At 41.6% G+C, this 24,324-nt stretch overlaps 1 protein-coding gene across 17 annotated transcripts in view; it reads left to right on the top strand.

Annotated features, from left to right (window-relative positions):
- Window positions 1-24,324, top strand: part of ADAM22 (ADAM metallopeptidase domain 22) — a 116,416-nt gene that overhangs the window by 11,703 nt on the left and 80,389 nt on the right. For all 17 annotated transcript variants that reach the window (XR_014503626.1, XM_083405739.1, XM_083405730.1 and 14 more), the window contains exon 3: window positions 8,731-8,807. Coding sequence is in view for 16 of the 17 variants with exons in the window: in XM_083405739.1 (XP_083261865.1) it covers window positions 8,731-8,807 (77 nt within the window). In the remaining variant the exon portion in view is untranslated. The remainder of the gene's footprint in view (window positions 1-8,730; window positions 8,808-24,324) is intronic.

Raw genomic sequence — 24,324 nt, 5'->3', positions numbered from 1 at the left:
AGGTGATTTATGACTCTCCCTCCATTAAAAGCAATCCCAGAGGAGGATACAACACGAAGATATACGACATGAAGACGTAGGGTACATAATAAAATCATCTGAAATGTCAAACCACAGCAGCAATACATCAAGGTTGCATCACAGCACTGTGAGAACAGCAGGACACCTCCTCTGGTCATCTTAATCAAATGAATGAATGAATAAATAAATATGATACCTAAAACCCATCAGGATTGGCATCGTGTGAATATTTGCTTAATTTTTCCAATATAATATATTCTTTATACAAGAACAATAGCTGTTACGATGTGTTGGATAGCTAAAGAGAGATCCTGTGTCCCCAGTGGGATTTCAGGAGCTCAGAGTTCTCTCTGTCCCTGCCTCAAATTTATTTATTTTTGTGTGAGGGGGGGACAGGCTGTTTCTCTCACACACTTTTGATTTCGATTCCCACCTTTGTAAGTCAGTTGTCCATTCAGGAAACCATTGGATCACCCACCTTTTTGGACCTGTGGGCACATTTGCAAACTGGCTCTACGCATGTGGGGTACAACACTTACACACATGCTTCGCAAGCAAGCTCACACTGCTTCTTTCAAGCCTAATTTCAGCCGGGGTGGGAGAGGGAACCTTGTGGACACCAGGAGAGGCCTCAGTGGGGGGACATGCTTGTAAGTTTTCACATTTACAATTTAAGAATTACGGTAAGTGTTAGCACCAGTAGGCTCGTATGTCGTTTGGCATCCACTTTGTTTATATCAGGGATATGTAAATGAACTGCAGCTTTCCGGCTCATGATAAATTTATTGTGCCACCCTTGATCCCTCCTCCAGATCGCCATGCTGCCTGCAGTGGAATTTTCTAGCATTAGCGAAATGTGCATCTCATTATTGCGGTATGAGTGTTTAGATGTGGGGTTGTAAGCATTGCAGTTGCGTTCAGGGAGATTGCCCTTGCAAGGAGGTGGGGGGGGGGAGGATGCAGAAATATTCCTGTGCGACTCAGCAGGCGGCTTCAAAAGAAAATACATTTAGAATTAAGGTGCATGGCACCTCCGAGCACCTCCTCAAAGCTAGGCATTTGCCACTGGAGGGCTAATGGGGCATTTGTGCCCACTTGTGTATCTGTCTTACTTATAACCACTGCAGAAGGTAGCACTGCCTGCCAGCACCCTCACTCTCAGGGTTGCTCTTGCAGTCTTCAGCATGGAGGAGGAGGAGAAAACCAGAATGAGTTAGTTCTAGCACCACCTACTGTTAGGCCTCCTATCTTCTACCCTATCAGTTCCAGTGGTCAGCAGCCACCATTGCACTCACAGTCCCATCATGCAAAGCTCCTAGTTTCCCCTCAAGCTTTCTTTAGCCAAGCAGCTTACCGGTAATAGAGAGTGCCTTTTGTTGTTGCCATTGCTAAACAATTGGGAGTCAATGATCCTTGTCAATCTACTGCAAATCACCCAGAGATGTGCCAGTGGATCCCGTCTGCCTTGTGCCCAGTCCTGGTAGGTCACACATTCTTAGTAATTTCAATGGTTTATAAACTGGTGTGCATTTTATTTTATTTTTTTATTTTAGACTGCATGCTCAATTTGGGTTATCTCTTAGAGCTAATATAACTCCTAATTTGTGACTAGCAGTTCTATAAATAGTTCCAAGGTCGGTAAGTGAATCAGTCTTTATAGGAAATGGACATGTTGCTTCTCCACATATATTGGATGTTCCAAGTACCAAATATGACTGATGGAGTATCCATTTCTTTGTTCCATCCAATGACCACTGCAAAATCAGCAGTGCATAGTGCAGTGCTAATATATAATTTATAACGGGTCACAAAGGTAATGACCCCTAAATTACTTCTTCGTAATCTTAATGCATACGAGGGTTGAATAATTTACAGCTTGAGCAGGAAGACCCACCTGAGAATTATGTAGATGCTCAGTCTGCAATCCTAAACAAACTCAGCTGGGATTCACTTGTTGCCTTGCAGATGTTCTCTGTATAATGTATGACATAGGGATATAAGAAGCTGTCTTGCACCAATTCAGACCAGCTGGTCCATGTGCTTCAGTATTGTCTACACTGATTGGCAGCAGCTCTCAAGGATTTTAGGCAAGGCTATCCTCCAGCCCTTCCTGGAGAGGCTGGGGACTGAACCTAGGATCTTCTGTGTGGAAGGCAGTTGCTGTGCTGCTAAGCTATGGCCCCACCAATCTATGGTAATACAGTAAGCCATACAATGGAAGATAATCTAAAAAGCAGCATTAAAATGGCCAATATAAAACAGTAACTACTACTACTACTTCTACTACTAATTTTATTGTTTATATGCCACCCAGCTGAACAGGTAGCCCCAGCTACCTTGGGCAGTTCCCAACAGAAGATTTAAAACACAGTGAAACATCAAACATTAAAAACTTCCCTATGCAGGGCTGCCTTCAGATGCCTTCTGAAAGTCAGATAGTTGTTTATTTCCTTGACATCTGATGGGAAGGTGTTCCGTAGCATAGGTGCCACTACTGAGAAGGCCCTCTGCCTGGTTCCCTGTAATTTCACTTCTCGCAGTAAAGTGAAGGAGGCTCTTGGATGTGGACCTCAGTGTCCGGGCTAAACAATGGTATGCAGGACTGAAAACTTTTAGGGCTTTAAAGGTCAACACTAACACTTTTGATTATGCTTGTAAATGTATTGGGAATCAATGTAAATCCTTTAAGACTGGTGTCATATGGTCCTGGTGGCCACTCCTAGTCACCAGTCTAGGTGCAGCAATCTGGATTAGTTGTAGTTTTCGAGTCGCCTTCAAAGGTAGCCCCACTAAAACCATACCAGCAGTCAAGATCCCAGAGTCTCACTTCTTGTGTTATATTGCAAGCCAGGAAAGCAGCAGGTTTTGTTTCTTGGATAAAAGAATATTCCAAACAGTAAAAAGAATATATCTAACTTCTGTTGCCACATCTGAATGCTAGTAACTTCCATGACTTGCTTTTTGCCTGTCTTTTTCCTTTTTCCTATTTAATTGCAGACAATACACTTGCAATAAAAGAGAACATTTGATTTTTTTTTTTTATGGAAAATAAATAATAACAATTACTTACATAGATAGGATCATACCTATAATTAATTTGCCACGCTTTGCACAGTGCTTTCTTTCCCCATTGTTTCTGCACAGTATTTCAAATGCTATAGCTATAATACCATCCCTGCCTGCATTGTCCAAGGACTGCACCCTGTAGATCAGCTTTCACCAACTTGGTGCCCTCCATATATTTTGCTAGGACTGATGAGAGATATGGTCCAAAACGACTGGATGGCAGAAGATTGTAAAAAGTTGATCTTGATTGCAGAAGTGCTTGGAGTCTGTGGCTGCTTATTTCTCTTTGGTTGCAAAACAGAAAAAAATTGTTGACAGATGGCAGCATTTTATCCTTCCAGCAGCACCCCTACAATCTCCTTCTCTTGCTTTGCAAAGGTGTTGGAGCTGGTATAGCTCCCACATTATGATCACGGTGCATTGCCTGCAACAGCGTCAATTGGATTTCTAGAGGTTCTTCCCTCTCAGCTCTGGTTTTTAATGGTGTGTAATATTTTGTGTTTATATGCCTGTTGTCTTTGTCCATGGAGTTTTCTTGGCAGGGATACTGGAGTGGCTTGCCGGTTCCTGCTCCAGGTGGATCATGTTTGGTCAAAACTCTCCACTATGACCTGTCCATCTTGGGTGCCCTGCACGGCATAGTTCATAGCTTCTTTGAATTATTCCAGCCCCTTCGCCACGGCAAGGCAGTGATGGAAGTGAGAGCTGGACCATAAAGAAGGCTGATCGCCGAAGAATTGATGCTTTTGAATTATGGTGCTGAAGGAGACTCTTGAGAGTCCCATGAACTGCAAGAAGATCAAACCTCTCCATTCTGAAGGAAATTAGCCCTGAGTGCTCACTGGAAGGACAGATCCTGAAGCTGAGACTCCAATATTGTGGCCACCTCATGAGAAGAGAAGACTCCCTGGAAAAGACTCTGATGTTGGGAAAGATGGAGGGCACAAGGAGAAGGGGACGACAGAGGACAAGATGGTTGGACAGTGTTCTCGAAGCTACCAGCATGAGTTTGACCAAACTGCAGGAGGCAGTGGAAGACAGGAGTGCCTGGCTTGCTCTGGTCCATGGTGTCACGAAGAGTCGGACACGACTAAACGACTAAACAACAACAACAACAAATATTTTGTGTTATCTGTTAGCTTGCTGTTACCCACCCAAAGCCTATAGGGACCAAATGAGCTGGAAGTGGGTGGCCCATTGGGTGCTCTGCAGATATTGTTGGACTACAGCTCCCATCAGCCCCAGCCAGCTTGGTCAGTGGTCAGGGATTTTGGGAGCTGTTAAAGGCGCCTGCTCCTTGGGAGAAAGGCGATGGCAAACCTAGACAGTATCTTAAAAAGCAGAGACATCACCTTGCCAACAAAGGTCCGTATAGTTAAAGCCATGGTTTTCCCAGTAGTGATGTATGGAAGTGAGAGCTGGACCATAAAGAAGGCTGATCGCCGAAGAATTGATGCTTTTGAATGATGGTGCTGGAGGAGACTCTTAAGAGTCCCATGGGCTGCAAGAAGATCAAACCTCTCCATTCTTAAGGAAATCAGCCCTGAGTGCTCACTCGAAGATCGTGAAGCTGAGGCTCCAGTACTTTGGCCACCTCATGAGAAGAGAAGACTCCCTGGGAAAGACCCTGATGTTGGGAAAGATAGAGGGCACAAGGAGAAGGGGACGGCAGAGGACGAGATGGTTGGACGGTGTTCTCGAAGCTACAAACATGAGTCTGACCAAACTGTGGGAGGCAGTGGAAGACAGAAGTGCCTGGCATGCTCTGGTCCATGGGGTCACGAAGAGTCGGACACGACTAAACAACTAAACAACAACAACAAAAGTCCAGCAAGAGCTGAGCTGAGGCATCACATTGGCTATGCTAGATGTTTAAATGCAGATGTTTGTGCTCAAGGAGAAGGAATGAAACTGTTTACATTTTGATCATTCCCTCTTTTAACCCTCTTAAGCATCTTTGACCTTACAGAGAGGCTTCCTTTATGTGAGAATAAATCTTTAATCCTTTCTTTGTAAGTTAGATTTGCTAGAACTACTGTCTTCCTTCTTGCCCTAGGCAGGGTTCTCTTGAGGACAATAGCAGCGTTTTAGGGGAGTGCGTGTGTATGTGTATGTGCTGGAGAAGGTCTCTGCTCTGCCACAGATTACAGAGGATTCAAGAATAGGTTCCTGCTCTGAGTACTGCCTACTAGAGCTGCAGTACTTGTCTTCATCCCCCCCCCTTTTTTTGGTTAGTGCTGATTCAACAGAGAATTCTCTTTCCTTGTTTACTGCAGCTGGGTATTGTATTGCTGGGTTGATTGAATAATTTGCTTACTCCATTAAAAAAAAAGAATCCTGAAAGAAAGGTCCTCATAAATGCTTGAACGTTGTTGGATGGAAGGTTCTCATAAATGCTTTAAAATACTCATTGAAATATTTATGCTCTTTTTTATAATGTGAAATATATCTAATAAGTAGAATTGTATGTCTCCTTGTTTATATTTGCTAGAAAATTTCCTTATATATAATAATTTTCCATAATAAAAATGCTTAAATGTTCAGTTTTAGAGCATTTTGATTCAGGCTGAAATCCTGTGTGCATTTTACAAGGCAGTAAACCCTTTGAACTCAATGGAACTTAATTTGTGAATAAAGCATGCATATGATCAAGCTGTATGAATATTTATATACTTTAAAGACTTGGAAATTTTCTGTGTTCAGAATGAGCTTCCCTTAACTTTATATAGCTGAAATGTTTGGTGGCGGGGTGCAGATACCTCTGTCCTTTGTAGCTGGAGTCAGTGACGTAGTATGGGTTGCCAGTTCTTGGGGCTGCATGGAGGGTTGGGTGGGTTGGCAACAGCACTCTCCTGCTTGTGATCCCAGCAACTGGTACTCAGAAGTGTGTGCTTGAACTTGGAGGGCATGTTTAGTCATTGTGCCTAATACCTGTTGATTGGTCTATCCTGAATTTGCAGAATTCTAGAGTTCTCACCATGTACTTTCTCTTTTTTGCCCAGAATCTGTTTCCATATCTTGCTTGGAAATAGCAAACATTTTGTTAGTGCGTGCTGATTATTACAGAAAGTTCAGTGCTCTTTTGGGTAGTAAGATGATGTGTACCAGTAAGAACACACACACACACACACACACATGGCATCTAAATGTGATGTTCCTCCTTAGTCATATGGAGAAATTAGAATATTACATTTTCGAAATATGAGCAAGGTATGTCTTGAGCACATTTTGAGCAGGAAAGTAAGCTTACCCATAGTGGCTATAGTTCTCTTTTTGACTGTCTTCAGTAGATCTTCTGTAATGTTTCCTCTTTACTTCTGATGTGTTTGGAGGGATCTAAACTCCATACTCTTGAGTATGACCAAGGTGGAATCAAGACACATATTAAAAATGCTGTGAAAATGCTTTTTTAAAAAAACAAAACACGTTTTGAAAAATATATTGAATTTATCATAGCTCACTGTTGCCATCTAGTGTCACATTTGTATAATGCACTTTACAACACACTTAAAACATTTTATTTGCAGCTGTATAGCTGATTACTTAGTCGGAAATAACCCATAATAAGTTCCTTACTGCGTCATACTCAAGGTTCATCTCTTCAAACACGTTGACTAAGCACTTGTTCCCAAGCAGTCAGTTCTTCTCAGTTGCCAATGTCAAAACAGACATTGGTATAATTGGCAAGCCACAATGGGCTCCTGCCTCATTAAAATGAGGATTTTGTTCTTAAAGACTTCCATACAGGCTTCAACTAGCAGTCTTTTTAGCAAAGCAGCCATGCTTGGTCAAATAACCCTCTAATTTACCGACAAGTGAGAGTCAGCCAGAAAGCCTTTCCAGAAATACTTAACTATGCGGTAGTTCTTGAAATTGGGCCATTTCCTTCTCCCATGCCTCACTTCTTCCTCTTTATAAAAATTTCTTCTAAATATTTCCCATGGCTTTGTTTTTTTCAGCACAGTACATGTCTTTAAGAATGTGTCAGATTGTATTTTGCCTGGAAAACCATAGAGCATGCTTACTGCCTTTTCTCCCCCTCTGTTGTGTGCTGAACTATATTACATATGTACTTTATCTGTACAGCCGGTCAAGGCCGACCCTGCCATTAGACAGTGTGAAGTGCCTGCCTCAGGCAGCAGATATTGTAAGGCAACAATGGCATCAGTTTCAACTTAATGACTAATTCTTCTGAACTGGTTGAAGTGAGATTCAGCTGCCACTCTCTAGCCAGTCTCTGTATCTGGAATGGGAAGAAGGGGTGCCATATTGTCTGCCTTAGCCAGCAAAATGTCTCTAGCTAGCCTTATAACCAGCGTTATGGATTTGTTGAAGTGTGTTTCAGAATAGCTATCTGATAATTAGGTCATTCAGTATCAGTACAAATATGATAAAAGAACCTCTTGGCGATTGTCCATATACAGAACAATTATCTGGGATCTTGCATTTACCGTATTTTTTTCTCTATAAGACTCACTTTTTCCCTCCTAAAAAGTAAGGGGAAATATGTGTGCGTCTTATGGAGTGAATGCAGGCTGCACAGCTATCCCAGAAGCCAGAACAGCAAGAGGGATTGCTGCTTTCACTGCGCAGCGATCCCTCTTGCTGTTTTGGCTTCTGAGATTCAGAATATTTTTTTTCATGTTTTCCTCCTCCAAAAACTAGGTGCGTCTTATGGTCTGGTGCGTCTCATAGAGCGAAAAATACGGTATCTCATAAATTGGGCCATTTGCACAAAGCATGCATAAGCAGCCATATAGACTTTTTGTAGAGGTAAGTTGCTAGGGATAGCCTGTACAAGAGCCATTGGGGCAGATGAAAAGCTTCCTAGCTGTGCCTACAAGGACATGACATAAGAGTTTCTTTGTGAAAATATGAAAACTGCTAAATCCAGCTCTCTCACCAGGCTACAAATCTCAGTGCTTTTAATTATTTTTATTTCAGAACCATACATATTACAAGCATATACAATTTCAGTGTATAGAAGAAAAATGACATTAATCAATTAATTCTTATTGATTAATTCACTAGCAACCTCAAACCTGTCATTGCTTGGGAAGTCAAAGGGGGGGGAAACACTTTTGCGGTTTTGAGAAAGTTCAGTCTGCCATCTTTATACAGAGTTGTGTCTAATTGTATCCAAACATGGACAGAAAACTACTGCTTGATCTTGGAAGCATCATGTGAAATTTTGTTATGATATCTTAGTAGGGATCCAAATGTACAGCAGCAGGCAACTTCCCAAAATATATTGTAGGTAATTGCTTTAATCATTAATCATTGTTCCCAGTATTCTTTGTGGGCAGCCATGCCCTTTGAAATGGGCAATAACACTGAGATTGGTTTGTACAGTAAATATCCCCCATCTGGGACAGCAAAACCGAGAGCACTATTTCCTCATCTGTAAGGATGTTAAATGTGCCAGAATTAGAAATCCCTGAATAAGGGGGTATAGTCAGCTCTTTATGCTGTTCTACAAAACCTCACATTCCCATGGAAAAAAAATCAGCTCAATTATTCAACATCCTTAAATGTGCCTCAGTATGTTTGTGCTGGTGCGAAGTATGTATTTTTTTCTGTCATGAATGTAAAAGAATGCATTGGTTGAATGCTAACCCATTTCACTTTTTTTAAACATTGCAGTCCACTCATATCGCCCGAGCCAGCTTCCAAGTTGATGCCTTTGGATCTACTTTCATCCTGGATGTAGAGCTAAACCAGTAAGTATATATATATTTTAATTGATATTTGAATTGCACATTCCCCCCCCTTTAGCATTTATGCAATGTATTTTGATATTTTTCAATATTACTTAATGCTCAATGCTGCTTAGTATTATCTCATTCTTAAAATGAAAAATACTCTCCAAAGTACACATTCTCGTGTGCTCGGATCCTGGCATTTCCTTCCCACTGGTACAGCGCTGGCTTACTGTGATGGGAATGAGTTGTTTTTTCACTTCCATTTTTCATTAACCCCAGATTTCTACCTTACCCCAAACATGTGGTGAATCTTATCTGTAGTTTGTCTGAGGCAAGCCATCTTCAAATCATAAGTCACAAAGCTGGCTTGTTTCAACAAACTATCCTTAAGAATAATCAGAGTTTTAGGGTTTGAACATAGTTCTCTAAACTGTGGTTAATAAAAAAATATCAGCCTTGTTGCTATCACGATAAACCATGGTTTAGTTGGTGATTCCTCCCATCTCACTCAACTGCCTGTTGTTTTGAAGAGACCCAATGTGCTTAGTGGTTAGAATCCTAGACTAGGACTGGGAGGACACACCTATGCAATTTTTCTGTTATTCGTGCGCTGTATTTTAACCTGAATGACTCATAAGACCACAATAAAGTTTGACTGATATCCTGGCACTGTATTTACTGATCAAATAAAGAAAGACATAAATATAAAAAGAGAACTGACTTACATGTTCATAGCATTGTCAACTCAGCTCTTCATTTAAATCTCTCCTCAGACTAAAAAGAAGAAAACTAGTGATATATGTACCTGAATAGTTGATCCCTGTATGAATTATATTGGCTTAAAACAGAAACAGCAAATGTTTCCTTTGTTAAGAGAACCTAAAAAACAAATAATGAATTTATTTCAGTTTTTCAGAACCAAATACATTGTCCATTAGATCAGTTTCAGACATAGAGAGATAGAATTCAGCGAATACCTAAGTGAAGCCTGATGTTTCATTATTCATAATCAGATTTCAGAACGGCCACTGCTAAGTTGCTTGCTCTGTTGTGCATAGTGAAAGTATTTTGAAAGAATACCAGTTGCTCATATTTTGCATGGTATGAAAAAATTGACTTAAAAAACAAGCAACTGCTGCGTGATCTGTGAAAAGTTTGATTTTTTAAAAATTATGTTGGTGAGGAATCCCAGTCCTTACTTAGTGAAAACCGACAAATGTATTAGTTGAAGAAGTACAAATGATGTTTTGTACCAGATGCGAGATTTGGACTCTGGGTTGAAGGATATGCATTTTCTGGGTTTAATGTAAAGCACATGCAAGGCTGAGTGAGAGCCAGATATCTTATCTTTATCAATGCGTTTTTACATATGTGGAGCAGATGAGGGTCCTCTCCTAGATGTCCATTGATTTAGTGCCTGTGATTTGGGGCTGGTTGTAGATTTGCTGCTGCTCTTGCAGGGGTGAAACACTTAAATCTTGCAAGGAAACAGATGTGGGTGAGGGATTTTAATTAGGCTACAACTTCTCAAGATAATCAGATGCATCTGGACTCCAGAATAACTTGACCTAGTGGTTCACATATGCAGCAAATTGATCCAAGGGAGAGGGCCACATTTGTGGTGCCGGGGAAAGAAAATGTAAAACAGTGCCTCTTGTTATTGAAAAACAAAAGTACAACGAAAATACATGAATGGATCTCAAGAGTGCTCATAAGAAGAGTCCTGCAGGATCAGGCCAGTGGCCCATCTAGTCCATCATCCTGTTCTCACAGTGGCTAACCAGGTGCCTGTTAGAAACCTTCAAACAGGGCCAGTGCCTCAGACAGTGAGGTAGCCATTGAGAGCCCCATCCTCCATATTTTTGCTTTTAATTATTAGTTATCCCGCAGAGGCGCCACCTCCACAGGTATCTTCAGCCCCACAAAGTCTGTTGGGACGGGGCTGAAGCCCCCCAAACTTGAGGGCCTGGGTCTTACAGCAGAGGGCATTGGTGGGCCTCGCCATGGCAGTGGGCCTAGTAGGACCTCATGGTGATGTCACATGTGTGCGACTCCCCCCCCCCCCCATGTTGGGCAGAACTCGGCACTTCTGTTATCCTGGAATAGCTTTTTTTTAAGTATTACTGAATTTCAGAGGTTTAATTAAGCGGCCTCCTTGCTAACCACGAGTTGTAGCCAAGAACAAACCTTGGCCACAGCTAGTGCTTTCAATTAGGATACGGGCGGATGAACTCTGCCTTAAGGCTCTTCCTGGCAAATAGCCTGAAACATTTGTATCACAGGGTCATGTGAAAGTGTAAATGAAAAACACAATGTGAAGTTTGCCCTGAAGCACTGTCGCCTTCCAGATGTTGCTGGACTTCAGTCCCCAACATCCCTGGCCTTTGGGCACACTGGCTGGGATTAGTGGTAGTTGGAGTCCAGGAGCATCTGCAGAGACAGAGGTTCCTCATGCCTGACTTGCATGTTTAATGGTAAAAATCAAAGGTGCAGCATGCAGCAAAGTCCAGTGCTAGTCACCCCCGCTGTAAAGATTGTGGCTGTGGCAGCCAATGGGCCATTTGAGCTTGGCACAAGGAGTTCAACTCTCGTTGAACCTCTGTTGCCTGCCAGTATGAACCATAGTTAGCTTGTTACAGTCAGTGATGCAAGGAGGAATTTGCCGTGTGTGGTTTATTTTCCCTTGGAAAATTTTCCGTTTCATAAATTGATTAGAAACGATGAGCTAATTGCAAATAAATACCAGGCCAATTTCAAAGCTGTTAACTTTGTTTACTAGATACAAGCAATTAGATCACTTTCTAGGTCATCAGATTATTTTCTGAAAAGTCTCCAATGGGTACTGAAAAAATTGTCCAATTCAAAGATTGGACAGGAAGCCCACGTCATTGGTTGCAATGTTTTGATGAAGACGGATACGTTTTCCAAAGCATTTTTGACATGAAAGTTCTATACGGTTAGTGGTGATGATGAAAGGCTCTCTGTAGCAGTTTCCTTCTTCCTGCCTGAGGACTGTAAACGTGAGGAAGATGCCTGTTGAATGCCAAGTAACTGGTGCGCTGGGATGTTTAGAATCCCAAAAGATGCAAAGCACAAAAGAAGCTGTATATGGTATAAAATCTCCCCTTTCCCTCCTGCTGTCTTCTAAAAGCTCTTTTTTTAAAACACACCCACCCACCCACCCACCACATTTTGGTGTGATAGAGATTAAGGTTGCTTACTAACTGTTCGGGTAAAATATTCCTGCTACTAATTTGTGTTTCTTACCCATTGAGATAAACAAGTCAACACTCAGAGCCTCCAAATAATGTTGTTGTTTGTTTCATTTATGAATCACTTACCACACGGTATCCAGAAGCATATTGCAGTACAATAAAAACATCTATGAAACAGGTACATGTATAAAAACTGTTAACACAACATATAGAACAACTTTTTAAAAAATGATGCCAGAAATATATAAAGACGGATGACAACAACAACATAAAGTTTAAAACAGTGACAACACTTACATAAAAGCAGTAAACCAGTGCAAGTACCAAGTGGGATGAATATCTCCATTTAGAAAGCTTGTTGAAAGAGAAACATTGAAAGACAATAGAGACGGTGGACATTTGATATCTAATAGGCAGTGGGAGAGAGTTTCAAAAGGCCAGTGCCGCTACATTAAAGGCCTGATTCTGGCATTGTGGAGAGCGGCGCTCCAGATAGGATCCTATCTGCAGGATGCCCTCTGCAGAACGTAGTGATTGGTTGGGTATGTCGAGGATGGTGTTCACCTTGGTTGCATACAATAAAATTATCCTTAAAGAAAAGGCTCATCAAGCTGATAAGGGGTGCACTAGAAGTTGGGTAGGGGATGGAATCCATCACTTGACTGTCCCTGTAAAGTCTTCTGAAGAGTTTCTTTTATTGAACGGGTGTACTTGCATTGCCACTTTTGCATGCTGGGTTGTTTTTTGTTTTGTTTTAAAATGGAATGATTGTGCTTTGGCTTCACTATCATGTCATGGGCCTGAACCAAGACAGAAAATTTGGACTGTAGGCTGGGGCAGTCTCACTGCTGCCCACAAAGTGGTTGGAGCCTTGACTGCTTTGTACTGTTTTGACTGTTTTGTACTGCGTGCTCTTCCTAAGCATTTTCTTTGCACATATCCTTTCCATCTCAAAGCAAAAATTAAGATGTTTATTTTTAAGATGAGTTTACAGTATGGTTACAGTACGTCTGCGATTGCTAGTACAGTATCACTTGATGGCTGGAATCTGTGAAAATGCATTGCTCAGAGCCACTAGACACAACCACTTGAGGTGATCGTTGCTAACTTACCACTTAGTATTCCTGCCTCCATGGCTAACGTTCTGTTCTTTATGAAAAAATCTCTTGCACAACTAAGCAGACACAAGATGATTGCCATTACAGCATTTGGTTTATGTAAACGAAATGTGTCAATACTTGAATCCTCATGAATTGTTGCCTCATAAGTTTGGGTATATACCCTCCAAACGGGAACCCAAATGGCAACGGTCAATAATTCATTGATGTACTTTTATCTGTTAGTTGCAGTTTTCAAAAGTTGTTTGCACAGGAACAACAAAGAACTCCTTGGAAAGTTGTTCTTGGAACATTTTTGTCCTTTGTGGGTAACAGAACTTTAGTTATTCTAGTATTACTGGATTTCATAGGTTCTCTGACATTTATTCTGGTGCACCGCCAACATCTGCCTGGAGCGCAAGTTTCCAAGTATTTCTCATTTTCAGCTGCCATCGTTTTTTAAAATGGACCTGAATACCACTTTTCCTCACACAATATCTGGCATTTCATTGGGTCCCTCACTGCTATTGAGTAAGGAACAACTGGAAAAAAGTGTTTTCCTTTGTATCTCCGAAATAGCATTCCCCTGTGCCACCATATTAATCTGGCAGTACATGTAGATCAGTTTTTCTCAAATACTTCTTTGCCTCTACAACCATGTTTGCTTTATTTTCTTACCCGTACAAGCATAGTTGTGGCAGTATTATTATAGTTTTTGGCTAAGCTGATTTTCAGAGACTTACAGCTTTATTTTTAAATCCTTTTATTTTTAAATCTGCTCTGTAGGATTCTGATCAGTAAAAGTAATCCTACTTGGTATATAAATCTAAGGTTTAGCAGAGCATCTTCGCTGCCGTGGCCTCTTTTGGCACAGAAAAGGCTTTTGAAGGTGTGCTTAGTTATCCAGTGTTGTTCTCTCTGCTGATGAAAGGCAGCCATCAGCAGAACAGGTAGGGAGGCAATTTTTGACAATTTCTTCCCTTTGAAGTCCTCCCCAAAGCTGCTATACCGGCTGTCCAAATTTCTAATGTAGATTTACTCAGCGCTTGCATTGATGATTGCAAAAAAAGGTGTTCCACTCTTTGTTCCATTGACTGATGCCTTCCAACAAGTGGGAGGTGGGCAGTATTAGATACCACAACATTTCAGTTTATGCTTGTAAAGTTTGGGGTGTAGAGTGGGGGTCATGTTTGCCAGTGCCAAACTCTTCAAAAATATTAAACTGAATATGACTTCAGGTGCAGCAACACAATTAAGTTAAAAGCCAGGTGTGGTAACATAATTAAGTTTTAAAAGAACAAACCCTGCCTATAGGCTTACAATTTAAAAGCGACATTTAGGCTTAAATGACATTTAAATTTAGCAGGAAAAGTTGTTGCTAGATTAACTAGGTTAGTTTCCTTGGATACTGCATATAAAAAGAAGGTTGGTACTTTTCGGTTTTGACTGCCGGTTTCTCTGTGGTTGAAAAGCATTTTTGGTTTATATTTCTTTCTTTTTTTTAAATCACTCATTTTTCAAATATTAAAGTGAATGGAAAATTGCAACACACTCTTTAAACACATCTTTGCAAGCAACATCATGACATCTGGGTATGGTTTCTTCTTCTCCTTTGGCACTATGTATGTTGTGCAATAATAAAATATCCTGCTACTGGTTTCTTCTCCTCCTTTGGCACCATGTATGTTGTGCAATAATAAAATATCCTGCTACTTGACACTAATTTTTGTATTTGGAATATTTTTATTGTTGTTCTGATGGCATTATTCCTTTGCTGCTTTTGAGGTGCAACTCCACTGGAACTGAAATCTCTACCATCTTTATTTGGATGGCTCTAGACTTGAATCTCAGGAGTAATTTCATTATTGCATCTTTGTGCTGAAAGGTATAGATTCCCATTTGGCCTTGGAACATGCTACCTGGACAAGTACAGGTGGTTAAGGGCACTACCATGTTACCATTAAACTTCTGATTGTCCCCAAGTAGTAGTATCAACTTTCTAACACTGTCAAAGATACAAGGGTCATCATCAGACACACTTCCATTGACTCCTGTTACTCTCACCCCTAGGTTGGGAAATCTTGTACACATGGCATTAGCCACAATCCTTATCCGCACTGTCCATTCCTATGAAATACTGTGTTGGGTTGAAATAAACGACAGACGAGTAACAGGTGTCATACGGGAGGCATCTCTCAAGCATGTCTCAGGGAGTCCCTTTTATTGAATATTACAGCATTGCCACATATGGGCTTGTTGTTTATTGGTTAACACAAGGACAAAAGCAAGGGTTGCATATAGGCTGCATATAGGCATTAATCATCAATAGATTAAAGGGTTGGGAAAGGAACACAGAGTTAGACAGGTATGAAAACTTCCTTATTAAACTATCACTAAATGGTTGATATACTCCTTATTAAACTAAGTGATTAATATAATAAAACTTAAAAGGCATAGCCATCACATTCCATAGATGTGGTCAGCCGGGCATTAAGAACAGGAACAGGTGGACAGGAACAGGTGAACTTAATATGAACTTAGGCAGAAACAAAACATCCCATCAATACTGCATTTTGATGTCTTTTCCCCACAAGCAAGCTTTAATCTGGATTGGGAAAAAGAATGACCTGGCTGAATTTTAAGCCAGTAATATGTACTGAGTAACCAGAAGGGTTTCATTTGTGGCTGTTTGATGAAGATGTCTTGGGGTTTCAGCTCTCAATTAAACATTCTTTTTGGCCGGCTCCCTCGGCCAATAAAGCGAGATGAGCGCCGCAACCCCAGAGTCGGCCACAACTGGACCTAATAGTCAGGGGTCCCTTTACCTTTACCTTTGCATTAAGAGATGGTTGTAGTTGGGCTGGGAGGGGGGATTTTTATGTATGTTTGTGAATAGACAGGACAATAATAAAATAAAATGTTTGAGAAAATATGAAAGCTATATGATTCAGTGTCCCAAAGTTGATGAAAGAAATTGTATGCCTGCAGAGTCAGTGGAAGACTTCCACCATGATCTAGCAATCTTTTCTAGGCTACAGGTTCCCCCAATACGCCTCTTCGTTATACATTACAACAGATAGTTCTGTGGCCTGGCTCACAGGTCGCTTTAAACCATAGGGAATCTAAATGATCATTTGAAGGCGAGCATGTATTATGCTGGTGCATGGGATTAAAACGGTGTGCACTTTGCTCCTTCCATGTTCCTGCTGCACTACCACAAGCAAAGCCATAGTTTGACTTAGCATTATGTCAGAATATGGGCTTGTGTTTGGTTTATCTCCCAGCAGAGCATGAACTGCCTGCCACTCATGGTTTGTTTGGGGGGGGGGGGGAAGCAAAGCATGAACTGGGATTCAGGCGTAATGTCAAGCCAAACCGTGGCTTAGCTTGCCACAGGGGCAGCATGGGGGAGCAAAGCACCTTTGCTTTTTAGTTCTGTGCACCAGTATATTTCATGCACACCTTTAAACCATAGTTCAGTTTAACTGGGGTTGAAAGTGACATGCAAACAAGGGTTTTGTGTGCATGACATCTCATCATTCACTGCAGATACCCTTCTACTTTGTATACTATGAGATCCGCTTGTATTCATATCTGAACACAGATCTTTGGACTGGGGTACTGCATTTTACCTCTTACCAACAAATATTAAGAGATGAAAGAGTATGGTGCAATGTTTTCTTGATGTGTGCACCTCTACACATTTTATGTCAGATAAGGCAAAGCAGATGATTCGTTATTAAAAATATGGAAAGAATTTAGAGACGGAGAGTTGGAACTTTTTAAAGACAAGATGGAAAAAATAACTCATATGAAAATAATTTAATGCAGTGAATGAGATTGTAAATCACTGACTCCCATTGACCCTCTTTTCATTACTCAAGAACAAAGAAGTATTCGGAGAAGCTGTTAGAAGCTGTCCATATGTGACTGACTGCTTAGAGCATCCATAGTTACTGAGCAGAAAAGGGACATGCTATTCTGCATGCACTTTACATTTCAAAACAATAATTTTGCTTTTCATGATTTTTGAGAATTGTTACAGTTTAGGAAATGATGTGGTCTTAGCAAAGAATAGGTCTTTAAAGAGGCAATCTTGGGGGGTGGATAAGATCCGAACTGGCTTGGTTTATGTATTCTTTTTAAGAATGAAAAGCAGGGGAGAAGCTTGGAGTCATTCGATATACCTGAATGTTTTCATATAATAACAGTTGTTTGTTAAGCATGTGAAAGCGAACATATAAACCTGTACAAACTGCTGTGGACTTTTAAGAGGAAGTTAAAATGTCTGGGTAAACAGGAAAGAACATTTTATCTGGTTTTGGAAGGCTTTTTTTAAAAAAAAAGTTGTTTTGTTGTGTGTTTAATGCTCTGGACTCCTTTGGGAGGAAAGGCAGGATATAAGTTGAATTAAGACTACTACTACTACTACTACTACTACTACTGTGTCCATTTTTTCAGAAGTTCTACTCTAGGTAGGGGTAGCATTAATTAGATGCAACTAATCTTGTTCATTTTCTGTTTTTCCCCAATGGAATTCATATTTATTATGCTACTGGAAAGCTTAAAATCTGACTAGTTTTATTGTATTTTTTTTTAAAGTGAGTTTCTCTGCATACAGTATAAGCGCCCTGTTTTCCTTGCACAAAGCAACCCATTTCAGCGGACAGTTGGTGCTAACAATTTTATGTCAGAATTATTGTTCCCAAAGCAATTGGGTCTATTGCCCAATTCTATTCCTATAGCAAATATAAAGGCTTATTCATAACATTCACATATTTGTTTCTGCAGTCTTCCATCTTTAATTGCATTTATTACTCTATTTTACCATATTGCCTGGATTTATTTTGTATAATACATGCAAACTCTATCATGCTCTGTGGAGTCAGCAAAAATTGCCCAAGAATATTGTAGTATATTTCCAAATGTATGCTGAGCTACTCTAGCGTGCTTTTAATTAAATGCGTACCATTAGCCAGGGAGAATTTCCATATCGCCTTAATGGTATTAAAACAGCACTTTTGCATGAATTTGCACCCTTATTAAAATTCTTTTTCTTTACAGGAAATTTCTCCTATCTACAAATGTTATACCTGTTTTGATGAGGAGATTCCCCACACCCAGCTCCCGCTAGCAAAAGCACAAATTCTTTTACATGAGATAGGAGCTCACATAATTTGCATCATTCTAGGTACCTGCATAGGGACGCGGGTGGCGCTGTGGGTTAAACCACAGAGCCTAGGACTTGCCGATCAGAAGGTCGGCAGTTCGAATCCCTGCAACGGGGTGAGCTCCCGTTGCTCGGTCCCAGCTCCTGCCAACCTAGCAGTTCGAAAGCATACCAGTGCAAGTATATAAATAGGTACCGCTCCGGCGGGAAGGTAAACGGCATTTCCGTGCGCTGCTCTGGTTCGCCAGAAGCGGATTAGTCATGCTGGCCACATGACCTGGAAGCTGTACACCGGCTCCCTTGACCAATAAAGCGAGATGAGCGCCGCAACTCCAGAGTCGGCCATGACTGGGCCTAATGGTCAGGGATCCCTTTACCTTTACCTTAGGTACCTATATGGACTTCAGTCCACATGTGGCTTTTCTCCTGCTTTTGGGTTTACCATGGGCATCTGCTGTCAGAAGAGGATGATGGAATAGGTGGGCCATTGGCCTGACCCAGCAGGATGTTAGAAGCAACGTGCCTCTGAAATACCACTTTCTGGGGAGCTATTGCCGCCTTCTCCTGCTTTGATGATAGCAAAATCTTGGCGCATTCAGCCGCGTGGATGGGCCACTTGAGGTTCTTTTTGATGGTGGCTTCAGATAAAGAACAGAACCAATCTCTCAGCATTAGCTCTTTGAATCAACGAGTTAGGAGGTCTTATTCCCAGCAACTGAAAATAGTACAGCAAAGCTGAGAGATGCGGAGTGAGCCTGAATATAGTTTCTTTAAAGCCGACATGTGGTAATGGCTCTGGTGCTCTTGAAAAATAAATGCCCAAACGAAGCTGAAAACAAATTTATCTAGTGTCCCCATTCTGTTCTCTCTCCCTTGCTCTGTTCCAAAAAAGAAATCAGTACTGACATCTGATGTAATAGCCTGGATGGAAAAAGAAGACATTATTTCTGTGTTTGTTGCAAAGATTTCTAACTGAGTGTAGCTCAGGAATACCTGAACAACCAAACCTGAAAAATCTAGTTCTCCTTTTTTATTTTCACACTGGCTGGGACTGCGCTCTCTACCATCATTTAGGCTGTTGTTGTTGGCATCATCTGGTCTCAGGAGACAATGGAGGAATGAGCCTTTGGGGGTGAAGTCAAACTGTTGGATAGTTGCAGGGTCAGCTGTGGCTGCAGTGACCTGATATGAGAGGCAGATGTTTTGGTGCAGGTGAAGGCATCTGGTTGTGCTGCTACAGATGCACCATGGCGGTTCTTTTCTCTGCGTCCCTCCCAGTGGTCATTCCTCTTGTGGTCACTGCTATGGATGCATGACCTGACTGTCTGTCCCCAGGCAGTGCGGCCATCTATGTACTGCACGCTATCAGTTACCATCTACTAAATTGAGAGTAGAATTTAATCAGGGGTGGGGAGGCAGTCTTTTTTCTGTCAAGGGCAACATTTTCTTGGGGGTTATCCTTAGGGGGCTGCATACCAGTGGTGGGCAGGACCAGAGCCAAAAGTGGGCAAGGCCACCTCTTTTTACACTCTTTCTTTTTTCCTCTTTCTCTCCCTCTCCCATTTCTTCACCCAGCAGGCGAGGAACTGAATGCTTTTGCCGAATATCTGAACTGATAACTTGCAGAGGGCTTTCAGAATTAGGCTAAGGTCTATGTGAATTTAGGCCAAGGGCTGCATATGGCCTTGGGGTTGCCCACCTCTGTCTGAAACAAAAGAGACGTTTGTTAGGAGGTAAAGACAGAGGTGGGCAACCCCAAGGCCATATGCAGTCCTATGTGGTAAGAGTTTTCAATTTAATTCTGTAGCCAGACAAGCAGCCAGATGTTGGCCCTTCCAAGTTCTAGGAAGCCTCTACATGTTCTGGCTCCTGCAAGCATAGCCCAATGGTCAGCATGTTCTGAGTTGTCATTCAAAATATTTGGAGGCCACCAGGCTGGCTGCCTACTCTTGATCTAGCTGTTCCTGGGTCACATATGAATGATGAGTATTAGCATAGTCAGTGAAAAGCTGAGATTATTTGGCTAGAGAATTAAATTGAAAACTATTGCCACATAGGAAGTTCTATGGAAGATGCAGAGTTGTATTCATAGAGAATCAAAGAGCCATAGAGTTGGAAGGGGCCCTGAGGGTCATCTAGTCCATGACTAAATCCTACTCAGAGTAGACCCAGTGAAATCAGTGAACGCAATTCAAAATAAATCCATTGATTTCAGTTGGTCTGCTCTGAGTTGAATATGACTCTCTTATCTCTTCCTAGTTCTCCTTTTGCATGGGCTTATAAATCTACCTGGCAGACTGTGGACAGAAATCTGTTTAATGTGCATAGGTCACTCAGTAACAGAAGAAAGGGCGCAAAAACTTTTTTTTTTTTTTTACTTTGTGAGAATTGTCTGCAGACTGAGGGGAATTTATGTTGGCTTAAGATGAGTCTGGAAATGAGCGTCTATCTGAAGGGTCATGCAATCAGTCCTGTAATTAAAAATAACATTGTCTAGTCTGTGGGTCTAAAGGTTTATTGTTGTGTAGTGCAGGTTCATGGTTACTTCTTGGGAGAAGGCTCATAAGGATTTTAGGTGAAGAGAAACCTCAGTGTAGGCTTGTCTTTGAGAATTGTAGCTCATGCAAGTACCACCTATTGTTAGAAATAAAAGTTATATATTTTTTATTTCCTTATTACAGAAACAGAGAGTAAAAAATAAAGCACAGAATATCATTTACATTTGGAAAGGACAATGTGTGGGCCTTCAGGTATTTTGGGATCCCAGTTCCCATCAGCCCCAGCCAGCATGGCCAGTCATCAGGGTAGTGGCAGTTGTACTCCAACAACATCTGGAGGGCTGCAAGTTCCCCTTCCCCATTTTTACAGCTTCCCGGAACATTTCTCCTTATGAAACAAACTGCAGTGCACACTTCTAACCATCTCTCTATAAAGCTTTATGGTAACATCAAGGACCAGATGTAATTGTTTCAGAGGGTGTATCTGGCTTGCGGACCACTCGTTGGCCAGTACTTGCAACTTATGTACATTTAACTTGTATGACTTCAATTTTATGCGCTTGGCTGAAAAACAAACAACAGCAAAAAAGCGGGCAGGCGTCTAGGAAAAAACACACCGGCAATCCCACCCGCCATTGTACTCATCTTGGAAGAGTGTTTGGAGGTGCAGGGAGAGTGTGTAACCCCCACATAAGTTGAGAGTAGGCAGCCATACTATGCCAGACAAAGGATGGCCAAGTGGCTATATTATAAGCGAACATCTGTTCACCATCACCTACCAGGTTATACAAAATCCAAGGAAGAGGCGAAGTCTTCACTTGTTCAGAACAACAGCATGGATGCAGTGGTATTAAGAGCATCAGAGTTCATGAACCTCTTACTATTGTGAATTATCTTAAATCTTGTGCTCTTGTTCTTGGTCTCCCTTTGAAAATTTCGTTTACTGAGAAATGTTCAGCTACTAAGAATTTCCACTGAACTGGTAAAAGTTGCCTGACAGAAAAAGAGCCTAAGGAACAATATTTTCAAAGGTGAAATGTGTGCCTTAAATGTCAAGGTTGGTAATGAAACTCCCGTGTAATACAAACGGTTCTGGTTGCTTCTTTAGATAGCCATTCAGCATAATAATAGTATGGATATTGTTTCTGTAGTGTGTGGTTGTCATGCATGTTTATTTACTCTGATGCTTAACTTGGTGTTTGAGGAATGTAGTCTCATGGCTTTGTTCTGGATTCTGTTTCTTCCTCCTTTCTGGATTTAATTAAGACAGAACAATGGCACAGAGTTGCATTAATTCCTCTCATCCCAAAGTGATTTGCTGAGGAAGGAAGCAAACAAAAATCCCATAAGGTATTCATTGAAATGTGTGCACACTTTTTTAAAAAAAGGAGAGAAGGAGGAAGACAAAGGTAGCAATCCTGTTCACACTTTACTAGGAGTATCTTCCACTGCGTTCAGTAGGACTTATTGCTGCATAGATAGGGCTACACCGGTAATCTTTTCACATTCCACTAGTTCATTCTTTTACTTGAAGAAAATGGGAGAGAAAAAGTTTTGTGTGTAAAAATGAATGAATGTAATGAAAATGACAGGCAAGTGGTATGATTTGTCACCCATGGAAATTATTTCCATGTAGGGAGGGGGGAAAGACAAAGAGGGGAAAATGTAGCTAGTGTCTTTCAGCCTGCATAAATGTTTAATGTTGTTGTCTGAGTGATGGTATAAAAGCCTTTGGCTTAAGAAGATATGATTGATTATTATGTCGCTGACTTTAAGCACTCTGGCTTCTCCCTGCCCAAACCAATCCATAGCAGGATATGGATTAAGTGCTTAAGAAATAAAGACTAGCAGTGGCTGGAGGGGCGTAATAAGAATATCTCAAGCCCTACCACCTAGTGGGGAATTAAGTAATGCCAACAAAGCAGGACTTTAGCCCCTCTGTCTAGCCTGCTGTAATGATGGATTGGAAGGGGCTCCTTAAGGCAACCTCACAAACTTGCTGCCGTCCTAATGTTTAGAATTCCAACTTCCATCAGCCTCAGCAAGCACAAATGGTGGGAATTGTAGTCTGAGCACTTGGGAGGCACCAGGCTGGCCCAGGCTGACCTGAAACTTCAGGTGCTGCTCTCCGATCCCATCACTGGAAGTCTTTTAGATGCTGGAGCTTGAGAACCTATATGTAAAAAGTGTGATGTCTCAGCGTCCCCAGCTGCATAGCTGTCACAGTCAAGCGCCTTGACTTGTTTGCTTGCACAGATTCAGGAAGTGGAGTCACAGTCCACTATTATATTCTGCTAATATATTTTATTTGGGTAACAGGAAGTGAGAATGGTGTGTGCAGGAAGCAGTCACATAAACCTGATATCTTACTTGCCGTGTCCAAGGATTTCCCATCACATTTGCGGGGGGAAGTGGGGATTCATCTATTTGTTTTCCCAACAGCCCTGTTCCCCTATACTCTAGGCCAGGGGTAGTCAACCTTTTTATACCTACTGCCCACTGATGCGTCTTTCTTGATGGCAAAATTTCCTTACCGCCCACCAGTGCTCGATGGAAGGAGGATTCAGCTTGTGCCATAGAACCCTCTACCGCCCACCTAGAATCCTGAAACACCCACTAGTGGGTGGTAGGGACCAGGTTGACAACCCCTGCTCTGTGCAATGGGGCAGAATGTCTGCAGTGGGGAGGCTGCTCTACTAATGCGGGTTCCCCCATGATCTAGAACAACCCTGCTTCAGTAGGGTTCTAGATTGCACATGAGTAGGAAAGCCTCCCTGCTGCAAAAGCCCAGCCCAAATGTGTGGAGGGTATTGGGGCAGGGCTGTTGGGAATGTGACTGTGTCCCCACTCTTTCCCATCATGATGTAGAGGGATGTCTGAACTAGGGCTACTGAAATCATGAGGAATTTTGAACTGGGATAGAAGTGCCTTGGAGCAGGCTGGTATTGCCTTCTCTGGATGCAGTTTTTCTTCAGAGTCTCTCAAGGCTGCGGTCCCTTATCTGAAGCTGGGTTTCCGTTTTGGAACAGAGCTGCCTTGAGTAAAGGAAAAGCTTTCTTTGGAAATCTGCTGGCATCTTTCCTGGGTGAGCTGCCGGATCTGGAATTATGCCTTTGGAGAAGTTGCAGGCGTTGCCAGAATGAAAATCGTGCCGGCGGCAATAATTGTTTTGGTGTGGGCTCTTCTTCTCCACCACTTTCTCTTGCTGGGCAAAAGTAACTTGTCCCCTTGAGGATGACAGGGTTTCCTGCTGCAATTGGGAGAGGTACCATCTGAGAAGTGCATGACACTTAAGTAGAGGGTGACATTATGACCATCTTCTCTAGAGGAAAAGTCAACATTGGCCTCTGCTTAGCTGCATCTGACAGTTCATGCATATATCTGCACGTTTAAGCTTACATACTGTCTGACATGGACTCTGAAGTTCAATGAAATCAATAATGGCATGATGGTGGAGTGGTTGTTTAACAATGGCTCATTTACAACTTACTTTATGTATATAATTCAGTCACAGTTGATTATGAAAGGTGATGACACGTCCAGCTGTTCAGTTGT

Source organism: Podarcis tiliguerta (assembly GCF_965153285.1).
Source record: "Podarcis tiliguerta genome assembly, chromosome: 12".
Classification (NCBI taxonomy): Eukaryota; Metazoa; Chordata; class Lepidosauria; order Squamata; family Lacertidae; genus Podarcis; species Podarcis tiliguerta.
The sequence above is the reverse complement of the archived record's forward strand: the minus strand, read 5'-3'. Positions and strand labels throughout refer to the sequence as shown.